The following is a 15,446-nucleotide window of genomic DNA, read 5'->3' on the forward strand; positions in this document are numbered from 1 at the left end:
TTCCATAGGTCGTCGCTCTGAGCTTCCTCTACCACTGACTCCTCCACTGGTTGCGGCTCTGAGCTACTCTAGTATGGCGTATCCTCCTATCGTTGCCTCCTCCACCGGCCGCGAGCGTGGCCACTGGCAGTTCCTCGATGCCGGCTCGCTCGCTGTCTCTTCGACGTTGTTGGGCCCTGGATCTGTTGCCGTCCCGCGCTCTTGCCGCTATTTCCCGGAATAGACGATGAGGTGGAGAAAATGAGGCAAGAGAAAAGGAAGAGAGGGGAAGAAAGAAGACGAGGCACTGATACGTGGACCCAGTATGTTGAGTCAACCGTTTAGACCAAGTCAACGTGCCATGTCAACTAAAACCACCCTAAAAAAAGTTGAGCAAGTCATTTTACCTGGTTTTAATAGTTGGAGAAGTCGATATGCCCAGTTTTATGGTTGAGAGATAAAAATCTTATCCGTTCTATTTGAGGGGGTCTAATTGGACTTTTTCCTTTTTTTAGCCCAGCTCACTAAGGAAAAAGTACACCGAAAGTCCCTCAACTTGTCATCGGGATAAAAAACGTCCTCGAACAGCAAAACCAGATACGCGAGGTCCCTTAACTATATAAAACCGATCACTTGAGGTCCTTAGGCGATTTTGACCCTGGTTTTGTCCTACGTTACTGCTGAGTCAGCGTGGGAACCACATAGGCCCCACATGTCAGGATGCCAACTCATCACCTTCCTTCCTTTTCCTCCTCTCTCTTTCTGGGCGGCTTCTCGGCGAGGCTAAGCGGCGATGCAGAGGTCAGCAGGCGAGGTGGGAGAGAGGAGGGCGGCGGCACGACGGCGGCCGGCGCCCGGCGGGAGAAGGGTAGGGCGGCTGCGGCGGTAGCCAGGGGGAAGCGCGAAGAGGACAGGGCGATGTCGCGCCGTCGCCTACACCCGCCGCTCCTCATGCTCGTTGAGCTCCCACACCGGCACGCTGCGCTTCACGTCGCGACGCCGTCGTAATCGCCGCACCCCACGTGCGCCACCACCCCGCCGCCGCCCGGCCGCCACGGTGAGACGCATCGGCGCTTGGCCTCCTCGGCCTCGACCATGCGGTGGGATGCCTCGGCGAGTCGGTCGAGCGCCTGTTGCACGGCGTCGCGGCCGCCGATAAGGAGCCGCGTCCCCGAAGGATGTCCCGATACAGCCCGAGCGCCTCCCGCCGCGAGCTCGTCAGCCGGCGGCACACCTCGGCCTCCGCCGCGTCTCTGTCGAGCGCCCTGGAGGAGGAGGATGAGGGGGACTTCTTGGCGACGGGGAGAGCGGCGCCTCCGTCGCCCCCATCGTCAATGGGGAGGCGCGGGTGTGTGCGGGCGTCGACGGGCGGCCGGAAGGCGCGGGCGTCGACGGGGCGAGGCGGGAGAGGAGGAGGACGACGCCGCGGCTTCCTCCACCGCGCGCAGCTGGGGGGAGGGGAGAGGAAGAGGTCCGGCGGCCGTCGTCCCCGCAGAACGACGACGACGAGGAACGGGCCGCTGCTGGCCTCCCCGCCTCCTCCCTCTTCACGTGCTCGCTGTGGGAGTTGTGGGGAAAGGCGGCGCTCTAGCTGCAAGTCGACTCCATCCTTGTCGCCGTCGCACAAAGTTGCCGCTGCCATTGTGTAGCTCGTCACCGGCGACCAGACCTCTTCCGCTCCCGCCGACCGGCTCGCCAAAACGAGGAAGAGAGAGAGGAAGAAGGGAGAGAAGAGGGGGGGACCCGCCAAAACGAGGCACTGCCTCCCTCCTTTGCGCCCCCGGCCAAAGCAGTCGCCACAGCGCCGCCCATCGCCGGCTGCCCCGCCAGCCTCCTCCGCAGTCCGCACCTGCCGGTCAGCCTGAGAAAAGTGAGAGACTGAGAGAGAAGGGGAGAGGAGGGGAAATAAGAGAGAGGTGATGAGTTGGCATTCTGAGATGTGAGGCCCACCGTGGGTCCCATGCTGACTCAGCAGCCACGTAGGATAAAACTGGGTCAAAACCACCTAAGAACCTCGGGTGACTGGTTTTATATAGTTAAGGGACCTCGCATATCTGGTTTTGCGGTTCGAGGACGTTTTTTATTCCGATGACAAGTTGAGGGACCTTCGGTGTACTTTTTCCGCTCACATCCAAATACTTCTGTCACTGAGGCCCATCTAGCAAACAATATTCCGGCCCATGAAAACTCCCGTGCGGCAACGCACACAGCTTCGCAATCTCCCCACCTTATCGTCGTCGTCGCCACTGTCCCCCGTGCCCGATGGCCGCGCCCGCGCCCACAGCTTCGCCGCCGCCGCCGCCCGCCATGTCCGGCCTCCTCTCCTTCGCCTCGTCCCGCCCCTACCCTCCCCTCCCCGCGCCCAGACCCGCCGCCGCCGCCCCCAGGCCGCGCCTCCGCATAGCGGGTTCCGCCGCCGCGGCCCCCAACGCCGTGTCCCACCGGGCATCCTCCTCCTTCTCCTCCGGAGACCGCCTCCGCTCGCTCGTCCGCCGCGGGGAGCTCGACGAGGCGCTCCGCCTCGTCGGGTCCGCGCGGAGGCCCGACGCGGGCACCTGCGCCGCGCTCATCAAGAAGCTCAGCGCGTCGGGGCGCACCGCGGAGGCCCGCCGCGTGCTGGCCGCGTGCGGCCCCGACGTCATGGCGTACAACGCCATGGTGGCCGGGTACTGCGGCGCGGGGCAGCTCGACGCCGCGCGGCGGCTCGTCGCGGAGATGCCCGTGGAGCCCGACGCCTACACCTACAACACGCTCATCCGAGGCCTCTGCGGACGCGGCCGGACCGCGAACGCGCTGGCGGTGCTCGACGAAATGCTCCGCCGGCGATGTGTGCCGGACGTGGTCACCTACACCATCCTCCTCGAGGCCACGTGCAAGAGGAGCGGGTACAAGCAGGCCATGAAGCTTCTCGACGAGATGCGAGATAAGGGGTGCACCCCGGACATTGTCACCTACAACGTCGTTGTCAATGGAATCTGCCAAGAAGGACGGGTTGACGATGCCATTGAGTTCTTGAAGAACCTCCCGTCATATGGCTGTGAACCAAACACAGTTAGCTATAACATTGTGTTGAAGGGCCTGTGTACCGCGGAGCGATGGGAGGATGCCGAGGAGCTCATGGGCGAGATGGGCCAGAAGGGTTGCCCTCCAAATGTGGTAACTTTTAACATGCTCATCAGTTTCTTATGCCGGAAAGGATTGGTTGAGCCAGCACTGGAAGTCCTTGAGCAGATCCCCAAGTACGGTTGCACACCTAATTCGTTGAGTTACAACCCGCTTCTCCACGCATTCTGCAAGCAAAAAAAGATGGATAAAGCGATGGCGTTTTTGGATTTGATGGTGTCCAGAGGCTGTTATCCAGACATCGTTTCATACAACACTCTACTTACTGCACTCTGCCGCAGTGGTGAGGTTGACGTCGCTGTTGAATTGCTTCATCAACTCAAGGACAAGGGCTGCGCTCCTGTCTTGATAAGTTATAACACGGTCATTGATGGGCTTACGAAGGCTGGGAAGACAAAGGAAGCACTAGAGCTGCTCAATGAGATGGTCAGCAAAGGGCTCCAACCAGATATTATCACATACTCGACAATAGCTGCTGGTCTTTGTAGAGAAGATAGAATTGAAGATGCAATTAGGGCATTTGGTAAAGTGCAAGATATGGGCATAAGGCCCAACACTGTGTTGTACAATGCGATAATTCTTGGGCTTTGCAAAAGGCGTGAAACACACAGTGCCATTGATCTTTTCGCTTACATGATAGGGAATGGCTGCATGCCGAATGAATCAACTTACACCATATTGATTGAAGGCTTGGCTTATGAGGGATTGATCAAGGAGGCACGGGATTTGCTGGATGAATTATGTTCGAGAGGTGTTGTAAGGAAGAGCTTGATAAATAAGGGAGCCATTAGACTGCTTGATTGAACTATGAATACATATAAGAGGATCAACTGAGTATCGAGGGTCTGAGAATGAGATTTTGTGCATCTTCGCTCTTCAGCAGGAGAGGAGATTTTACTGGATGTTCACCTAATTGATGTTGCTTTCTTGACAACATGTGAGTCCTTTCATCCACTTCCCACCTTACAGGCTTACAGCCCACTTCAGTCTTCGAGTTGCTTGGAATTTCTGCATAACTCTTGTCTTATTTAACATACTTTACCTTATTGTTGAACATGGTCTCATGTTTCACATTCTTGTCCTTACATGATATATCATACTAGTGTGAGATACATATTAGACCTGTTTTGATTGGGCATTTCTTGCTTCAATATGCTTTAGCACTTCATATGAACTAGCGGAATGAAGGGATATGCTAAGTGATGAGCATTAGGCTACCTGTTCTCTCTACTCCTGTACTGTAAGCCAGAGTTGACTTATCTTAGTCATTGACACGGTAATGACACCCTAATTGGTTTCAAACTAAACATGCCGCTTTCTCAGCTGCAGTTCTACAGAATTGACTTGGGATAAATCTAAGACTGTGAGCTACAGAATTTGCCAATTCAAGTAGAAAACATGAAAAATGACCAGTTGATTACTATCTGAAACTCCCTATTTACATCTAAATTGAATGACAACATAAAATTTGAACTAAATTTTAGAAAAGGCTGGAAGTCCAGATTTCCCTTTGGATTGTGGGTACCATCAGAAATTGGTCAGTGCCCAGTGATGTGATTCAAAACTTCTTTCTCAATGAGTTATTTTCCATGCTTGTGATGGGAAAATGATGAAATTATTGGATTCAGTCCTTCACCACTAAGACATTGATGGCACCTGGCCACTTTATGTCAAATGTCAGACCAGAAACATGATTTTCACTTATGCAGTTACCATCCTTAGGCGTAACCTTTCCAATGTGTCATATTATACTAAAGTCGCTGATTTAGTTTATATTTTAATTAATTTGCTCTGTTTTTATTGCAGTCTTGCCGTGCTCAAATGCTAATGGAGGTCCTTTTCTCAGATTGCCACCAGAAGGTACTTGAACAAACAGTGAATCTGAGCCTCACTGTCCATCAAAACTGATCTGTTTATATATATGCAAGGCACTGATAACCTTGTAAGTTGTGAACCTTTGCATATAAATTTGTAATGATTCAGGCTCACCAGTATATGATGCCCTCCTGTAGCTAATAGTTTTTCCCGTGTCAAATCAAATGAATTTTGGTTTAGGCATAACCATTTAGCTTATTATTGTGTGTCTTCCCAATTATGCAATGTACCAAAAAAAATGCATCTTAGGTGTACATCTATGCAATGTGCACCATTTAATCTCCATCCTGGCCAAAACCTGAATTCAGGAACAGGATTTTAGCCCCAGCTTTGTAGTTCCAACAGAAAAAAAGAAGAAGAAAAACTACTATTAATTCCAAAGTTCTATACAAATATAAGAAAAAGAGGCAGCCATGGAAGTTCTTGGGAATGCATCATGCAATCCTTGGTTCTATGCAAGCTTTTGAAGGACCTTAAAATTACACCATGACACGACAAAGAATAACTTAATTCATTACACCAGTTAGCAAAATACCCCCTCTATATGTAATATACCCTGTGGTACCAATGGATCAGTGTTTTACAAAAAATCATGCCGAATTGGTGCTCCTCCAAGTTGCATGGCTTCTTAAAACATACACTGCCTGATGTGAAAACACAGGAAACCATGCAAAGTTTGTGTGGTTTTTTTTCCCCTGTCTGCCTAGAGCAGAACTCCCATACAATCTGATCAGGCAGGTGGTGGCTCTGCAGGCCCAGCTGGTTTTGTATTCAGAAGAGGCTGGATTGCCTTCACGACGATCGTCATGTTCGGTCGGAAGTCGGCTTCGTACTGAACGCACAATGCTGCAACTGCTGCTAGCTGAAAAAAAATCATGAAAGAAAAAACAATGGCACTCACTGCTGCTTTCTGAATTTTGTCAGATTTGCTACAGTATAGCTACCTTTGCGACAGCCTTCGGAGGGTAATCATTGTTGAGCTTTGGATCGACGCACTGCTTAACTTTATCTTCGCTCAATCTTGGAGTAGCCTGCCTCACAAAGATCATGGTATATGTAAGATCATTGGAAATGGAAAGATTGAAATAGGATATATTGTAATAAGTTATCTTTTGTTGAAGGATAAAACTTCTCCTTACCCAAGTGACAAGACTTTGTTGCCCTTTTGGCATGGTGTGATCAACTGGTTTCCTTCCGGTTAGTAGCTCCAATAGAATCACGCCAAAGCTGTAAACATCGCTCTTCTGATTTATTTGCCCTGTCATGGCATATCTGAACATCACCATAATCAGACCAACAAATCGTCAGCAAGTAAATCCTGCAAAAGGCAAAGCATGCTGTACAGTCTGATACGCGAGAAATCAATCATTCTCTCCCTTACTCTGGAGCATGGTATCCAAATGTTCCTAGCACCCTAGTCGAATGCAACCGGGCAGCGGTGTCGGTGCCCTGGTTCGTCAGGTTGAAATCGGCGATCTTCGAGCTGAACTCGTCGAATATAAGAACATTGCTAGACCGAACATCTCGATGAACGATCGATGGCTGCACTTTCTCATGGAGGTACTCCAGCCCTCTCGCCGCCCCATAAGCTATCTTGACCCGTTGCGCCCAGTTCAGAACCGGGCCGGGCTCCGCGCCCTGGACTCCCTTCTTACCTGCATCACATCCAAAACCATTAATTAGCTTAGCCCTACGTGTGGAGATTTTTTGGCTCCGCCCCCTGATCACATGGGCGTAAACTTGTCGGGATTTTACTGTTGCTCTTTATCTCGTGTTTGCTTTAAATTTGGGAGTGTTTTTTTAAGTTTACTTTGAAGTACACTTGCTTCGAGTGATTTGGTGTAATAATCGGCTGTAGTTCGTTGAGTAATGACTGGGATGGTTTTCTATTCCATTATGTAAGAAAAACATAAGGTAGTAGTGAAATGGAAAAGACTTATTACCGTGAAGAATGTTGTGTAAAGAACCCATGGTTGCAAACTGGTAGGCCAGCATGCGGTTGCCGTCTTCCAAGCAGTAGCCCAAGAGCTCCAGGAAGTACTCGTTCTTGAGCTTGGACACCATCGCTATCTATGGCGACGAGATGAAGATGAGCAAAAAGCTAAGATGGCTCATGTCGCGAGGAGGAGGAAGAAGAAGAAGTGGGGTGTTTTGGGGCACACCTGGGCGGAGAACTCGGAGTCGGTCTCCTGGGAGGCGCCGGGGTCGAGCTTCTTGATGACGGCGGCGCGGCCGTCGCTGAGCGTGCCGTTGTAGACGCGGCCGTAGGAGCCCTCGCCGATGAGGGCGCGGTCGCTGAAGTTGCTGGTGATCTTCTTCAGCTCCTCGAACGGTATCGCCGGCACGTCGATGTTCACCGGCTTCGGCGGCCCGCCCGGCCGCGCCGCCCCCGGCCCTCTCGGCCCGCCTCTATTCCCTGCTTCCATCCGCCGTCGCCGGAGAAGAAGACCAAGAGACGGTCACGAAATCGGTCAGCAAAGGAGGAGAGGAATGTAGGAGGCCGCCGCCGCCGGAGAAGAGGAATGTGGAGACGCACCGGGAGCATTGACGTTGGGCGGCGGAGCGGCCTGGTTCGCCGGCGGGCCGTAGCTGTCCTCCTCGGCGCCTCCGCAGCAAGACATCTTCTTCTTCCTCCTCCTCCTCTCGCCGGAGTTGGATGCGCGGGCTGATCTGGTGGCCGCCCCCCGCTCAGCGGATCATCGCGCACGACCTGCAAACCATTTTCGATTAATTCCTCGCGTGCACACCAACAGATTAAATCCCTGAAGAATCAATTCACGAAACGGATCAATCTCTTTCCGAGGAACAGAAAATTAACTGAAAAGAAATTAAAATCAACGCACAATTTCCAGATGATCAAGCAATCATCGGAAGCAATGAGGGGATCGTGGATCAAGAAAACAGAGGATGCATGCATGCTCCATATGCGATCTGGATCGGCATGCAGAAAACGGTAGAAATTCTTACCTCCCCCAAAGATTCCCGCACGAGATCGATCGCTTCCCGCACGAGATCGATCGATGGCGATCGATCGAGGGGGGGCAAAGGGAAGAACAGCGGTGTTTTGTTCCCCGGGAGAAGAGGTTAATGGTGGGGAATGGCGGGAGCTCCCCCTCTTTCCGCGCCAAAGGAGCCACACCCCCCTGGCCCCCTCTCCCACCCGTTTTAACCGCCACACGCACACACGCACGCACGGACGCGTCAATTAATTGGAGTAATTAACTAACCTCTGTGCTTGAGCACCTTCCCCATTATTATTGACTATTGTTAGCACGATCACATGATATGAAACTATGGAGGTGTGCCATAATCTTTAGAGTTAATTGGATCCATATCATTATAAATTTACTCGTTTTGAAATACACAGTTAATATTCATTATAAATTTACTCATTTTAAAATACACAGTTACTATTCATGAAACTAAAAGCATGCCATCATGATTTTACAGGTATTCCAAATATACCACTGTTTACCTCTTTGAAGTATTATCAATTTTTTTGACCAAAATGCATGTCCCTTTCTTCTTCCTTTCCCTTTTCCTCTCTTCCTTCCACTGGCACCGCAGCAATGAGCTTGGGCGCGGAGGGCATCCATCTTAGCGATTGCCGCGGCCTTCTATCCTCGAGGCGTCGTTAGCGGATGCAGAGCCGCCACTTCATTTCATACTGGAGCTAGAGGGATTGAGGAAAACGATTCAAATAGTAGGTAATGGTTGCGTAGAGGCTGACATGTCTTCTGGTAGGGAAGAGGAAGGTTAACTCCATTGCCACCAAAGCCCCTCCCATGGCTCCCATCCTCGGTGGTCGGTGTGGTGGAGTAGCATGGACGCGGGAAGGGTAGATCTAACGCGGCGGCGGGAAGAGGCCCGACGAGGAAAGGAGGTGGAGCTCACCACCATCTCGCCGTCCTCTGACGTCACTGGAGAAGAGATGTGGTGCTTGAGCTCGAGCATTGTCTACACGACGGCTATGGTGTGCGCCAATCCGTGCTTCATGGGCATTGCCTCCTCTTTCAGGGTAACCACGAGCTCGCATGCACTGTCATCGCGTTAGCTTCGCTCGTTTCGCTACCGATGGCACTTGTACTCTCGCTGATTGGTTCGCCTTGCGCTCACTCCTAGACATTGCTATGGCACTGGTGGAAAGGAAGAGAGGAGGAAGGGGAAAGAAGGAAGAAGGAAGAAGGAAGGGGCATTTTGGTCAATAAATTTCTGACAATGCTTCAAAGAGGTAGTAATAGCACATCTGGAATGCCTATAAATTTGTAATGGTATGGTTCCAATTTCACAAATAGTAATGGTATATTTCGAAACAGGCAAAATTATAATGGCATGAATCCAATTAACCCTCTTTACTTAGGAGCTCATTAAATGATGACTATATGTTTGATAATACAGGAAATACAAGCATATACAAACTCTTCTAGTATGATTCGAACTCATATGCAGGTAGTATCGAGTATTCACTTTAATTTTCTCTCTCCCGTATCCTTTCCACGAGTCTAATATCTAACGTTTTGAATTTGCATGAGGATACTAACGCACTAGAATAGATACCATCATCTTAATCGGACGGTAAGCCCCATCTCAATCGGGCACGGCGTTCGTCACATGCTAGAAGTAACAGATATGAACAGTTATCTCAATCGGGCAAACGGCCGTCACGGATGAACCTATCTCAATCGGGCCCTAATTAAAGCCCGTCACCAATAGCTTTGACCCAGATTACCAGTCAAACTATAGCCCGTCACGGATGATCTATCTCAATTGGGCCACAAATAGCACCCGTCACAGATGACTACTAACCTCAATCGGGTCTAAGCTAGAGCACGTCAGGGATGATACTCATCTCAATCGGGCCTAAACTATAGCCCGTCACAGATGACCATCATCTCAATCGGGCATTAACTATAGCCCGTCACAGATGACCCTTATCTCAATCAGGCACTAAGTTATGGCCCGTCACAGATGAGTATAATCCACAAAAAAATAAATTTTGTTTTTTGGCTAACCTCAGGCCTTTGCTAGCCATGCCCGTTGCAAAAATGACAGAAACACATGCATATACAATATCCCCAGCATCACCCATTCATATACATGCACTCACATACACAGCTATCAATATATTTCACACAACCATATTCACAGAACATCTATTTTAATCTCATATTTCACATCCATTCACATATTTTACGTCGATTCACATATTTAACATATTTCACCTGCAAAACCGAGTTAATTGGATGAAATATTTATTTAGCAAGTATTAACATAGACATAAGAAATATATACATAAATATAAACATCATAGTTACATAATCAAGGTCTTAATCAATGTTCATCATTGCCTAAATATAAAAGTTCAACAATATTCATTATTTTAGTTTAAGCCTAAACATTCCTTTGGGGTTAATTATTTCGCGGAGGATGAAGCCGGCTATCTCCTCACGAATCTCCTCAAAGTTGGTAGGCAGAGACTTGGTAATTTTGCCCTACATTGTCATAATTCAAGATTAGTTGATCGATCATATATATGTACATCGATGTAGTTAGTATATCACAATTAAGACCACCGACCTCAAATTCAGCCAAAGTCTTCACCTTTTCTCTGTATATATAGAAGGCGCATGTTGTGGCACACATGGAATCCGTGCTGGTCACCTATTTGTTACTTCACCGGGAAGTCTTTTTTGTGGATGAGGGTGTCATGTCCTATCTTCCTGAGGCCTCCTCTTTACACGTATTGGCCCCACACTTCATCTATCGTTAGTTGAATAGGGGTCCAATCATATGCCTGCTTATCAATTCTGGAGTTCAGGTAGTGGCATGTACTCCACTTAGGTGTTATGACCAGAAGGATTCAATGGGCACTGCAGCATTAATATAGTGAAAGTTAAATACTAAAGCTATATGTGTCACGCTGTTGTGTATATTTAGGGAACACACTTACTATTGATTATAGGCGCACATAATGTACTCCTTGTCTCAGCGGGACCACAAGGTGTCGTAGATGTAGTTGAACATTCCTTGACGGTTATTCTCGAGATTTGTGACAGTGACCACTTATGGATCAAGGAAGGCGACTTCTGGTGCATTTTTCTGACACCATTGCCAACTTAACCTACACGCAAGATACACGGGTACCCACTTTTCTATCCCGTATCCTTTTTCTCGAGCCTCATGTCTAATGGGCTGACTAGCCGTTTTCACACCCTAAGATTAATTGTTTCTAAGTTCTAACAAACAGTAATTCAACTGATGTAACAGAAACCTTTTTACCATTGTTTCTGACCTGACAAGCATCCAATTTTTTTGTATCATTGCAACGATCAGAAATTCCACTGGGGTGACAGACAAAATACATGACCTTGATTTTTTTTCTCCCACTACAATTAGTCATCTCCTATGCTCTATCAATACATATGAGGTAAAGCTTATGCTCTCTTATTTTCTTAAGAAAAAAAAGCCATCTCATATCCTTTCTTCAGTTTTGGGCCTCCACTGTGACGCTTGAAACGATTGGGGACCAACAGGTCCACACCTTCTGTGGGCCGCATGGGCCGGGCCGTAGGCAACGTCAGCGCGCGCGATGCAGCACGCGTGCGCGCGTCAACGTCGCCGCGCACGCGCGTATCCAAAACCTGCAAGTTGCGCTTATTGCTGACTCGGGCCATATATCTATCCAACTTATGCGTTGGTTGAATATATGTGTGCTTGTATACCAAAAGGGAATTGATGTGTCTCCATCCTATTCTCACTTTTGGAAGCTATATGTTTGATTTGGAGAACAAGTTGTGTAGTAGGGCTCGTTTTTTTTTCCATGGTTTAGAATTAATTTTGAAGATAGTTCCACCGCTTGCTCTTAAGCTTAACAACCACATCTAAAATTTAAAATTTAGAAAATCCAAATTTGGTTGTAGCTTATAGTCGTCCATTAATGATAACACTGAAGAAAATCATCGGAAAAAAATATCTACTTGATTTTAAAATTAAGTACTAAAATCCGAATTTGGTTGTACCTTATAATTCTATATATTGCTCTAGGTGTGGTTGTTTTCGAAATGTAAGCTGTATTAGTTCAACTTGTGTCACAAGGATGAAGAAAATAAATCAAATGACTTAGTTGCCTTTAATTTATAGTACAACATTGAAAAATATGAGTCATGTACTTTTTTTTAATAATAACATTTATTTAGCAAGTACGTACAAGAAGAAAAACAATAGTGACTAAAAATTCCAAAACTACTTACATTTACATTTTGAGTTGAGAAGGATAAAACAACTTAATTAAGTACAAATTCAATGTAGCTTTTAGTTTTTTTTTATTTACAGGATTAATCTAGATTCTTTTTATGCTTTAATTTGTTAGGTTATAGTTTACTGTTTCATATTTAGCAAGATCCACGCTAAAAATATAATAACATTCTAAAAAATAAGTTATAATTTCATTTGTATAAATTAAAGAAAAAAGTTAATATATTAATTGTTTGAGCGTGGATCTAGTAGTTAAAAAGTGTTGAAGAAATAAGGAAAAAAAATCTTTCAACAAAAAGATGGCCGGTGAAAACGGTACGGAAATTTCCGAGATTTCCAGCTGCCATCTCCAGTTTGCATCGATCGTTTCAGTCGGTATTGGTAACCGATTATGGTGGAAATGGAAACAGTAATATCTTCTGGAAATGATAGTGAAAATGGGATGGAGGTTTTTCCACCGTTTTGGTCGGTAACCGTAGTTGTACGGTATTTTTTGTCAAAATTCCGAAAAGATTTCAAAAGTTCCCCAGCGACTCAGCCAGCTCAACCCATCGGAAGCCCATAAATAAAAGAAGGCTGGTAAGCTTGCAGCCCGAAAAAAGAGGAAGTGACAAGGGAAATGTTGTTAACCCTATGACATGGCTGACATGGCATGTGGATTTTGGTGAACTTTGGTCTCCTCAACTTATCAATGTTAAAGTATTGTTGAATTTTATTTATAGGGAAAATTTGAACCATGCCACATCAATTTTGCAAAATTTTTGATATGCCACCCTGACCCACATGTCATTGACTCATGTGGGTCCTACATGTCATTGAGATACGGGTGGCATATCTCAAATTTTGCAAAATTAGGGTGGCATGGTTCCAACAAACCATTTATATTGCTTGTCAAACTTATTATCATATCATTAATCATCATATAACAGTGTTATGTGGAGTGTGACGATGCAATAATAAAGTTAAAAAGTCATCTACGTGCATAGTTAAATGTGTGCTATGCCATACTCCGTTGATTCCGACATGAATTTTCGATTTCTGACCAATAGTATATTCCGTTCTGATGGTATTGTTTCCGATATACCGATATTATTGATATCGTTACCGTTTTCGGGTCTACCATTCTAATTCCATTTTTGAGAAAAAAAAATAAAAATAAAAATGGTACATAGTTTTTCTAACCATTTCCCTCCTTAGATGGCCCCATATTTTTCAGCCGTCGGAAATACTGTGTGTCCATATTACGTCGTCCCCAGTATCATCCGGCCGGAACCCGTAAATGCAAAAGTTAACGAATGCGACAAAACAATGGCAACTCCATTCTCAAATCGTGCGATTTTACTTGTTTTTAAGCATCACACATATCGCACCATTCTTTTACACATTAATTTACACACGTACGCTTGAAAATTACCGAAGTCAAACAAAAACATATCACTTAATTAATTACTATACACATGTTTTCCCATCAAATGCGCACGTCAATCTCTGATTAATTATTCTACCTAACCTTAGGTCACATTTTGAGCCATTAGGTAATTAGACATTTAGACCCCAAACTGTAATATTTAATTAAGAACCCGACACGTATGTGTCATTTGGTTAGCTAATTAATATTTGACAGAATTAACCATGCGACAGCAGACATTTTTTTTTTTGTGTGTGTGTCAATTGTATCAATCGATCTGTTGCTGTCTTGCCAGCATAAATTGTCTTTCCATGATAATCATCATCGTTGGAAAATTTATAAGGCGTGTCAAGGGTTTATTCCTGTTGGTGATTAATTAGTACACGTACGTGCGCTGACGCGCGCGTGCTGCATGTGCGCTATTAGCAGTTTCATCTTTTCTGCTAGCTACTCCTACTATGCATCAATAATCGTTGGCCTATTGCTGGTATACAGGGGTGGAGCCAAAAAAATTTCTACGCCTAGAACTCGAGTAGGGCTTAACTTATAGGATATTTGCTCTCTCAAAAAATACATAGTGATTTAAAAGGATTTAGGCATGTTTATAGAGACACTGCCCCTGCTTGTAAAAACGTGCAACACTCTGTGTTCGTTTCTCCAACAAGACATGGATTAAATTTTAGATACTCGTGGCATATTTTTCAAACTACTAAACTGTGCGTTTCGTGCAAGAACTTTATATATGAAAGTTGCTCTAAAATATCAGTTTAATCTATTTTTCAAGTTTGTAATAATTAAAACTCAATTAATCACATATTATTACCACCTCGTTTTACGTGAAACAATCTTTATCTTCATCTTCATCTTCAGGAGATTCAAACACCACAATATATGTATTTATGCCACTAATTACCCTGCAAATATTTTTGGATGAGCAAAAATGCTAATCACAGTATCGGTTTTTTTAACCAATAGAGAAAACTTCTATCAATATTTTTTAATGAACCGGCAAAAAACCGAGTCAAGCCGAGCCGCATGTGGGGTGAAATATCATATAAGTCGTGTCTCTCCCTCTCCCTCTCTTCCTTCTCTTAATTCTTCTCTACAGATCTAACCACTTCATTCGGAGGTGTCTACATTTCTAACCGTGGCTCGACTTTGGCTTGCTCTTGGTAGGCAACTACATTTCAGCATCTCGATGCTGAAGGGTCATGTTGTAGTGGCAGCGGGCGCAGATAATATGAATTGCCTAGAGAATTTATGTGGCGAGCTGGCGACTAGGGATTAACGGAGCAGGCAACATGGTTGTCCCTTCAACAGGCATACCGCTATACTGAGACCGTTAGATCTGGTCACCATGAGCTCAAGGGTAAACAGATTTGTAACCAACACCCATTATAAACGTAGGCGAATATCAAGATTAAGTACGAGCATGTAAAACGAAAAACCCATTAGAGCATGATTAATTATTTTTTAATTATTACAAACTAAAAATAGATTTATTTGATATTTTACAACTACTTTTATATAAAAAGTTTTTGCATAAAATTCACAGTTTATCGATCTAGAATCTACATCTTAGTCAGAAAAGAACGTGGCCACTTGTGAAACTGATAATTAGGAATCTAACATGCCAAATGAACATCTAATCAAACTAACATATCACATCGATATATGATACGACCATCGCATGCATCCATCAATACCTGTACAGTATACGAGACATGCACGGATGAAATTGAAGACATTATCACGTTGTCCCCATCGACCTTTAACCTCCATCTAAAGTCCCCATCGACCTTTAACC

The 15,446-nt window shown here is 45.9% G+C and overlaps 2 protein-coding genes across 6 annotated transcripts; one reads left to right on the forward strand and one right to left on the reverse strand.

The window, feature by feature from the left end:
- Positions 1–2,178: 2,178 nt before the first annotated feature.
- On the forward strand, positions 2,179–6,160 carry LOC4329703 (pentatricopeptide repeat-containing protein At1g09900). Of its 4 annotated transcripts, none has more exons than XM_015771889.3 (3): positions 2,179–4,039; positions 4,909–5,044; positions 5,731–6,160. In XM_015771889.3, the coding sequence occupies exon 1, from the start codon at positions 2,242–2,244 to the stop codon at positions 3,904–3,906; it is 1,665 nt and encodes a 554-aa protein (XP_015627375.1). In that variant the 5' UTR covers positions 2,179–2,241; the 3' UTR covers positions 3,907–4,039; positions 4,909–5,044; positions 5,731–6,160. The 4 variants fall into 4 exon arrangements, with proteins under 4 accessions (XP_015627375.1, XP_015627377.1, XP_015627378.1 ...); XM_015771891.3 differs by having other exon boundaries at positions 4,909–4,962; XM_015771892.3 differs by having other exon boundaries at positions 4,909–4,962; positions 5,902–6,160.
- LOC4329704 (probable protein kinase At2g41970) lies at positions 5,328–8,171 on the reverse strand. Of its 2 annotated transcripts, none has more exons than XM_026022593.2 (8): positions 7,945–8,171; positions 7,514–7,687; positions 7,140–7,393; positions 6,921–7,047; positions 6,359–6,632; positions 6,117–6,249; positions 5,922–6,008; positions 5,328–5,839 (listed from the first exon to the last, which is right to left on the reverse strand). In XM_026022593.2, the coding sequence occupies exons 2-8, from the start codon at positions 7,596–7,598 to the stop codon at positions 5,708–5,710; spliced, it is 1,092 nt and encodes a 363-aa protein (XP_025878378.1). In that variant the 5' UTR covers positions 7,599–7,687; positions 7,945–8,171; the 3' UTR covers positions 5,328–5,707. The 2 variants fall into 2 exon arrangements, with proteins under 2 accessions (XP_025878378.1, XP_015627379.1); XM_015771893.3 differs by having other exon boundaries at positions 7,514–7,739; positions 7,945–8,143.
- Positions 8,172–15,446: the final 7,275 nt, after the last annotated feature.

Source organism: Oryza sativa, chromosome 2 (assembly GCF_034140825.1).
Source record: "Oryza sativa Japonica Group chromosome 2, ASM3414082v1".
NCBI lineage: Eukaryota > Viridiplantae > Streptophyta > Magnoliopsida > Poales > Poaceae > Oryza > Oryza sativa.